Consider the following 10,129-nt stretch of genomic DNA (forward strand, 5'->3'; position numbering starts at 1 on the left):
CATAGATTTGAACTGTTTGTAGGTATCAAATCTTGATGAGTTTCCTTGAGTCTCAAGCCAGTTCTGTGTTTTACAATCAACCAATATTTGTTTAAATGACATAAAGAATAATTCCACAATTCCTATCTAGATTATCGAAACAAAACCAAATCCATAATAAGACACATTATTTTTTAAAGATGCCATCCAATTAGTTATTCTGATTTCGTCATGCCGTTCTAGGATATCGATCCTCTGTCATACTAATAAATGTACACATGTATTGCAGACTTATTGTATTTTGCATGGTGTTCTTCACAAAGAGGTAATCTTCCTAGAACAATGCTTTCATTTACAGATTTATTTACACCAAGCAAATATTAACAATACTCCATTTTTACGTTCGTACTTTTTCTAGAATGTCTGAGAATCCTATTCCATATATCTCGGGGCCTTATGTAAGTATAGGTTAGATTATTGAATAAAACAAGTTAAAATATTCCGTTGATTTGGTAGGATTTTATAGCAAAAGTAGATTTAAGCTGCAAGTTTTTCTTTTGCTTTCATCCATGATAAATTAGGCGTAAAAAGAAGAACCATGTTGATGTATATACAGATGAGATATTTACCGGATTATTTTTATAGACCCAATTGTTCGTATGATCTCAGCGGACCTCCGTTTCTAAAGACAATAATTTCCGTCTTTTGTTGATTAATTGTCAAACCAGTATGTTCACAAAATTCCGATAAAGAGTTCAATTGTAATTGTAGCTCGATCGCAAATGTTTTTCTATTTACCCAAAAATATTTTAGAACTAAAAGGCAAATGATCAGACTCATCCCGCATCTCAACACACAAATAAGTACGATGAGAACATAACTCAGTGGTTACAACATGGTAATCAACAGCACTAGCGCCATTATTTGTAGGACATGTACATTTTCCTAAACAAATCATCGTAGCTACGCTCATTAAAAATATGCATACCATGAGTACAACACAGTTAAACGAGTGTTTTCCCAAAATTGTCGTATCTTTTTGAGTCTTTATTATTTCGTGGGCGATCGAAAAGATCCGTGTTAGAGTCAACTTCTAAGATTTTTTGTGCGTGCGTAGGTGCCTTCCAAGTAAGCATTTGCAACTAACAGAACAAAAGATGCGTGTCCTTACTGTGATCGTAAAATAAATAAGCATTTAACCATAACCAAGTTACTTTTCCTCCACACCTAAGATTTAATTAAAATAATAGGATCGACACGAATGTTTTTCGTAAAGTTTATTGCATAATTATTCATTTGAACGAAACCATTTTCATAGAAGTAAAAAAACTAACATATACACGTAGGTGTTTAAAAGATTTATTAAACACCTACGATTTGCCTGTGTATTTAATAACAAACGACAAATGGCTTTATGACATTTGTTTTTGGCAACGGAAGAGAAAGAAGCTGAAATTTGGACCGTTATTGGAAATAGTGTTTAAGGTAAACTTTTCAATTTTAAAAAATTCGCTATCATCACCAACACCACCACCATCATCATCATCATCATCATCATCATCATCATCATCATCATCATCATCATCATCATCAGCAGCAGCAGCAGCAGCAGCAGCAGCAGCATCAGCAGCATCATCAATATTATCATCATCATCATCATCATCATCATCATCATCATCATCATCATCATCATCATCATCATCATCATCATCATCATCATCATCATCATCACCACCACCATCATCATCATCGTAGTCATCATTTTCATCTACATTATTATCGTCTGTATTAACATCTGCACTATTATTATTACTTTTCTTCCTCTTCTTCTGCCTCTTCTGGTTATTTTGAATATAAGTAGTATTAGTATCATTTTATTAAGAAGTAGTGGTACATACCAACATTTATGTTATACAGATGGAACATAGTTTTGGGAATTAAACAGTTTTTGGAAACAATAGCCGTTTGATGTCTTACATATATTTAAGTATCCATCATTGATTGAATGCCGCACTTTACACATGTTTCAGGAAACGCAACATGGGTGAGTGGGTTACAAACTTGGTCCTAATTCTAACACTTCTTTATCACATTTCGACCGCCGAACGTTGTGAGCAGGAAATGAAGGAATGTGTCTTTCATTTTGAAATTACATACCGACTTACGATGATGAATGATACGATACTGGTCTATCCCTACAATGGAAGCTTGTACGCGTATAACGTCACCAACACATCAGCAGCCGAACCCGTATCGCCGAACAATGTGATAACAGGTGATGGATGGGAGAATCCAAGACTTGTAATTGTTGTCAACGGCAAACTCCCAGGTCCAGATATAATCGTGTATGAGGGGCAAAACGTTGTGGTGCATGTCAAGAACGGTTTGCGCAGCGAGGGGACTACCATTCATTGGCACGGTCTGCACCAGGTCGGAACGCCATGGGTGGACGGTGTCCCTTACGTCACACAATGTCCGATACTTCCAGGACAGTCATTTACCTATCGGTTTAAAGCCGAGCCAAAGGGAACATTCTGGTGGCACTCGCACGTCGGAACACAGAGGTCGCATGGTTTATTCGGAGCTTTGATAGTCAAAGAAAGGACCGAGACGAGTACAGAAGATATAATACTTCAAATACAAGACTGGAATCACGACATGTATTCTGATATGGAAATTACTAAAGAAAAATACCAGGGATATGATGGAAGAATACCTTGGAAATTAATTCGTTCTCTTGACAATAGTGGGTTAACTATTGGCCCAATACATGCAGGCCTTATCAACGGAAGGGGACGATATTACGATACGGACGGCACTCACAATGGCGCTCCACTGACCATTTTCAACGTCAAGTCAGGCACAAAGTATCGGTTCCGAGTTATTGGAACTGCTTCATCGTATCCTTTCAGAGTATCTGTCGATGCTCACACATTGACTGTTGTTGCATCTGATGGTTATGACATAGATCCAGTGGAGGCGGAATCATTTGTCATTAATCCTGGCGAGAGATTTGACTTCGAGATCATGGCGAGTCAGCCTGTCGGTAACTATTGGATACGTGGAATTACTTTAGAGAAAGGACGAAACCACCGAGCAGACGCGATTTTGAATTATATAAACGCCCCTGCGTCTGAGCCAAAATCCAGCCGTAAACTCTGTACAGCAACACAACCATGCAAAGTGTTGAATTGTCCGTTCTCATATTATCCAGAAAACTACACAGAGTGTGTCAAATTAGACCAATTAAAATCGGCACCTTCCGGTGAGCCCGCACCTATATTTGAGCCTGGTAAATCTAAAGAATTTTTTCTTAATTTTAATTTTCCACCCTCAGTAAACGGTAGATCGTTTGACACTCCTGATGTTAATCCTCTTTTGCAACCAAAAGAATGGGCTTCTCCTTGCACATCCCCACAGTGTGGCGATGACCATTTGTGTAAGTGTACCCATGCGTTAGAAATAGGTAATGGGGATACTGTTCAAATTGTCTTCTTTAATATGGGTAGAGGAAAAGGTGGTTCTCATCCTATACACATGCATGGACATTCTTTCTATGTATTGAAAATGGGATATGGGAAGTACAATTCGACTACAGCGGAAATCATAGCCGACAATCCAGATATAAACTGTACAGGCCCTGGTAAAGATTCTCGAAAGTCCTTTTGCACCAATGCTACATGGATAAAATGGTACTTGGCTCAACGGAAACGTTCCTAACATAGAATTGAATCATCCCCTACGAAAAGATACGATAATCGTACCAACTGGAGGATATGTTGTTCTTCGTATTAAAGCTGATAACCCGGGTTTGTGGAATATGCATTGCCACATTGAACCACACAACCTCGAAGGAATGCAGATGCTCATTAACGAGTCGTTTGCAAACATCCCGCCAGCGCCGATCGGGATACCTAATTGCTTTTCTTACCCCCCAACACCGTACAGAATAGGCCTCATAAAGAACTGCACAACAGACCAATGTAACTATATTTTCATTTCTTTTTGGTATTTCGTATAACAGCAAAACGTGGTTGTCGAGATGTTTATCTCGGATTTAAAATCAAAAACAGTTTTTGCCTTGATTAAACCCTTCTAAATCAGTAATCTGAAAAAGACATTTCCAAAACAATTTGCTTAAAACAAACACAAGTTATTTGCCTTTACGATAAATATTAGTCAACTTGCTTATTTATAGCCACGCTTACATGTGTAGTCTATATATATAAAATGTTAACATTGTTAACTGTTATCTCTGGTTCTCAACAATGGAATTATTTTTTCCATCACTTCGGATTATCTGCCTTCCAGCAAACCAGGAAGATGCACTGCCAGCCGGACATGTGACCACAGAAAACCATCAGTACCATGCTGGCCTACTTATCGCCATTCTTGTGATCCAAATCATTATGTTGCTGATGGTCAGTTTCGCGTGCTTTAAACAGCGCAACCATCCAACGTGTAAAGTTGTCCAAGGGCATGACAATCCCGGGATCAGTTTGGAACAGCAATAGACAATTCAGTTTTGGTGAATATTTTAAAAGGCTATTGTACAGATAATAAATAAAGGATTGTATTTATCAGAAATTACCCCCAACGGGGATTTCTTGTTATTGATATAAACGATGCCTTTGTAACTTTTGTCATAATTTTATAATAGTTTAATATATTTTTAGCGCTTGCTTTGTAGTATTTACAATTAAAACATGACTAATTTGATTATGATTTTCATGCACGCTTTCCCAGTCAAAATTAAACAACTATGAATTCAATTAGTCTGACTCGTTAGAATGTTTCTGTTTTGGTTTCATATTGTATTAATATATGTTTCCTCTAAATAAAATTTGCTGATTTGAAATGAATATAGTACAACGACAATACAGTCTTAAAAAACTTAATACTGGTGTGGCAAACAATATTTACATTATGTGTAATTTTTAATAATTTCGTTAAAAGAGATATCTGTAAATATTTTGACTAGGGATTAGTTTCATAATTGTTCATTTCATTTTATAATAGTTTAATATATTTTTAGCGCTTGCTTTGTAGTATTTACAATTAAAACATGACTAATTTGATTATGATTTTCATGCACGCTTTCCCAGTCAAAATTAAACAACTATGAATTCAATTAGTCTAACTCGTTAGAATGTTTCTGTTTTGGTTTCATATTGTATTAATATATGTTTCCTCTTTAGAGCTTTTAATATTATTCCTTGTGCAATTTGATAGCATAAGTCAACGCGTTATATTGTTACAATTCAAGATTTCTTAAGAACTTTCAATATATTTACATATTAAGTCAATTAATCTCTGATACAATAGGAAATTTACGTTTGTTCCGACATGTAAATCCAATGATTATTTGGAAATAAAACAATATCTTCCTGTCATAATATCTCACAAGAATAATATCTCTTTTATAGAGACTTTTGTTACTTTGAAAATTATGCCTTTAAAAAGAGGAAGCATAAACTATCCAGATTATCATTAACTCTTATCGGTGAAATATTTATAAGATTTCAATTAATTATTTATCTTTAAATACATTCGATTTTTATTCAATATTTTTCGTTCCATGTTTCCTATTTTAATATCAAACATTTACCCAAGAACTTAAAAGTTCATGCTCCCCATGTCAGTTTGTATTTAGTTTTTATTGATCTATTACTCTCCTTCATAGGGCCGATCCAGAGTTAGGGTAAGGGGTATCTGGAAAATTCACGAAGCATGTGTAGCGTACAATTTAAGGTTAATTATGATTCTTCAATTATTAAATATGTATCATCAGCAAATGAAGATATTATATGTTCTTTGTATTTTATTGATATATCTTTTATATCTTTGATTTCCCTTACTTTATCAGCAAGAATGTCTGCACATGTAATAAAAATGTAAAAAAAAAAATCGGGTCTCCTTGTCGAAAATGCATCTCTATACAGAAAGTGTTTGACAAAAAGCAATCTATTTGTATAGAGGCAATAGTGTTAAGCAATAACATATTTTTCATTGTTTTCAATAATTGGTCAAAGGTTAAAAAAAAGCTGCTCCTATAAACAGGAAAGATAAAGTATCTCTTTTTCTTTATCGATTGGCATTAATTATCCAGGAAGATTGTCTTCAGCATATTTCAATGTATCTTAAAGTTGACTAGTGTTTAACGAATAAATCGGCTGTTCATATAAGCTGTTGGGTCTTTGGAGATTAAAATATAAAGAATTGTTTCAATCTATTAACAATCGAACTTGCCAATGCGTACACACCATTAAATAATGTTCATATGGTCATATATTTTTTAAATAACCTCTTTGCTTGTTGTCTTTTGATTGAATGCTATAATTCCATGATTTATATTATGAACAAGAAGTTCCATATACAAGCATAATGTACACATCTCATCATGAAATGACCTTACTTTGTCCACAATACCTTTACAAAGTTTTGCTGTAAATCCATCGGAACATGGACTTTAATCTTGGTATATATTTGCAAGCGTTGTTGATACATCTTTAATATTAAGCCGTCATTTTAATAAATCAGATTGAAGTTTATTAAATGTGAGACACTAGCCAAACTATTTGGGATTCATTTAAAGTTATTAGGTTACGAGTAGACAGGAGGCAGACTGTCGGGGGTCTGTACGCCTCATTAATCTACGAGTAGAAACTAGCCAGATAGTCTGGATGTCTTTAAGAATCTTTAGGTTACGAGTGGAAACTGCTCAGACTATGGCGAGTCTTTGAGAATGACAAGACCACGACAATTTTCTATGTTATAATTCAAAACAATAGAGTAAACATTACATTATATGCAATTTGATTTTGAAAAATGATTCGGGACCTAAACGAAGGATATAATGATTTTATGTAAAAAAAATAATGATTTGATACTTAAAGTAACATTAGTATTCAAAATCAACGAAAATTTCGTACAGTTGTTCGTAAAATAAACTTAACCAATTTAAAATCAGAGTTCCTTATGGCAATTGCCGAAATTTCAACACCAGATGGGGTCTGGTAAAATAGATGTTTGTAGATACAAAATGCTCGTTTTTGTTATTGTTTTGCATATCTATTCATACGACACATGAACACTAAATGGTGTTCGTGTGTCGTATGAATATATATATTCGCGGGAATTAATTGTGGCCACAAATAAATAAAAACGAGCATTTTGTATCTACAAAAATCTATGTAATCATACCACATCTAGCGTTGAAATTTTGGCTATTGCTATAAGGAACACTGATTGTTAAGGTGTTAACTTTATTTAACGAAATACTTAACGAAATTTAGTTAATTTTGAGCGTTATAGAGACTTTAAAAACACAAATAAATGACGAATATGAAAAAAAAACAGTTTAAAAATTACAATAGCATGTACCATAAATCAAATATTTTATGAGCCTCATAACTACAATTTTTGTCTTACATGTAGCGCTAAGCAGAATTTTACATAGTTAATGGTAGTTGAATGTGCCCATTCGTCACGTAAAAAAATCAGCAAAGTAATGTAAAGGAGGTCCGATTAGTATACCGTACATGTCAGAGAATTCGACGAAACGTGTTAAATTATAAATGATGTAAACACTTTTTCAAAGATTTCCAGGTATAAGTTATTCTTAAATGTTTTTGTAGGTATTTACCCGTGTTTTATCGGTGTTTGTTTTGCTTTCACACTTTGACAAAATCGTTTATAGCCTTGGATATTGAAAGCACTATATAAATGTATTTGTTCATATGTAACGCAGGTCACCATTAAGTATTTTAATTAATAACAAAACGATAAATGCTTACTTATTTTGAATATCTGTGATCTCAATAGTTTAACTAAGCAATAATTTATTAATACTAGTGCATGCGAACAATGTACATAGACGTAATAACGTTGTTAATCATCTGATAAACAGATTGTAAAACAAACTGAATTTCAAGGTTAACATTGAAGGTGTGATTATACAATAATCAGGGTGGCCGAACAGTTTTAATAGCACACAAATCTTCAATTGATCTGTCGAATGTCCTCTTCTCCACGACACAGCATTGGGAGACCTTCCGACCGTATCCGCCGCCACGTCGCTTGAGTGAGGTGGGAGACACATCCCTGGATGTTGATATTCGGACTCACCACGAATCCTATTGTATATATTTCCTTGTCATAAAATTAAAAAAAGTGTTTTCCTTTATTAATCTCCCTTCTTGTTTAACGGATGGGAATATATGTTTGCCCTCCGTCCGCCCTACATACTCGTCAATCCGTCCGTTTGCAAACCTGGATCTTGTGATAATTCAAAAGACACTTAAGCAATTGCCTGAATGGTTTCAACTTATGCATGACATAGTGGGTATCAAGCACGACCTTTAAACTCTACCAAGTGCCAAAGGTCATGTCACAATTACTTAGCATAGAACAAAATTTATTTGACAACACTTTAAATGTATATAAGGGATCTGATCATGCATTCCCTATAAAGCATTGGGCTTTGTGTTTGCCCCATGTCCGTCTGTCAATCCAATTGTCTGCCCATTGCAAAACATTAACTCGCAAGTTTAAAAATATAAGAATGGTCATGAAACTTCGAATACGCATAAGGAAGATGCACGGATTGTGCAAGAACAAAGTAATAAAATGATCTTCACATCATTATTCAACAAACCCACTACCAGACTTCTGTCTTCTGACACTTCTTACACCGGTACTGCACCCTGCTTGGTTTCTTCGCTGTCTCCTTAGCCATCAAATATAGCATCATGGATTAAAGGGCAAGTTACCGGTCAAGTCGAGGGAACCAATCTGTCTTTGATCACTAACACTTTTTTGACACCCTTAAAACGCTGACTTTGTATTACTTATGTCACAAACATAGAACTTTTCTGGATTACTGTGATACCGTTACCATTTAAGTTAATTATTTATATATTTATGTTAAGTCTTGCGAGTTCGTCAAGTATCTGTGATGTTAAACACTTCTTTGTTTTGTGAGTTTTTTTTTTGCACTTATATGTATCATAGATACCGCTGGGCCAAATGTAAGGATGAGCGCTCTAAAACCGGTTTAAACCCCTAATGCTTTGCATTGACCGTTGCAAGGCGATGACCCCAGGTTTATTCTTATATGCGTTTATGTCGTTTTGTTTTGTGCTGTTTGTACTGTTTAGGAAATTGGTCACTTGCCTTAAATAAAGGACCAACTAATTGTATATAATTAGAATGCATTACTGCTCCAGTAACTTGAGTTTCACTTCTTTATATTATATCGTGAGTTTATGTATATATTTATCAATAGCGTTTTTCATGTTTAATCATTTTATTCGGACAATCAATGTTCCAAAATCCAACATATACATCAAGTGTCTACAATAATTGCTTTTAAGCACTGTTATATTTCACACCGAGCGTTTTGAGCTTTCTTCGCACTTTGCACAACCATGACGGAACACATTTTCCAACGTAGGGCTTCAACTTATCATGGTGTACTGTTTTCTTTTGCCCATTTGTATCCATTCGCATTGTCAAATTTATTGTTGATGGCATGTTTGTAATGACATATGGTCCATCATAGTGAGGTTCCAGCTTGTTTGTAACACCAACTTTTCTGGTTTCCCGTAAGAGCCATACAATGCACCCAAAATTGTATTTTGTATTTATACAAGGCCACTCTTGAGTCATAGGTTTCCTTATTTCGTTCGGCTTTCTTCCCTAGGAAAACACGAGCGAGCACATGGGTCCAACTTGTTTGCTTCCTCAACCTCAAGGCGTTTCCCGCTGCAGAGTCCCCGTCTTCTGCGGTTCTAGGAAGACAATAAATGACATCAAGAGGCAGACGGACTTCTTGACCAGTTGCAAGCATGTTTTGCGACAGACCGGTGCTCTCGTGCGGAGTTGCTGGATATGCTCCTGCGATACTTCCTAGATGCAAATCCCATTAGCTCTGTTCATCCGACTTATATGCGCAAATCATTTTCAGGGGAGGGGGAGTGGAACGATAGAATCGCTCAACTTGGCCATTGCCTTAATGGGTTGCCCCGGCTGGTGCGAGTCTGCTTGATCCCGAAGATAGAAAACATTTTCTGAAATAACTGACTCTCGATTGCTGAACCCTAATCTGATTGGATGGAAAGATACGTACCCCAGCGCGAAATAAAATTAT

The 10,129-nt window shown here is 35.4% G+C and overlaps 1 protein-coding gene across 1 annotated transcript; it reads left to right on the forward strand.

The window, feature by feature from the left end:
* The first annotated feature begins 2,148 nt into the window (after window positions 1-2,148).
* LOC127862823 (uncharacterized) lies at window positions 2,149-9,774 on the forward strand. Its single transcript, XM_052402089.1, is given in 4 exon segments — window positions 2,149-3,666; window positions 3,668-3,962; window positions 4,291-4,400; window positions 9,751-9,774. Coding segments are annotated over 4 exon segments (1,947 nt in total).
* Window positions 9,775-10,129: the final 355 nt, after the last annotated feature.

Source organism: Dreissena polymorpha, chromosome 16, assembly GCF_020536995.1.
Source record: "Dreissena polymorpha isolate Duluth1 chromosome 16, UMN_Dpol_1.0, whole genome shotgun sequence".
In the NCBI taxonomy this organism is placed as follows: Eukaryota; Metazoa; Mollusca; class Bivalvia; order Myida; family Dreissenidae; genus Dreissena; species Dreissena polymorpha.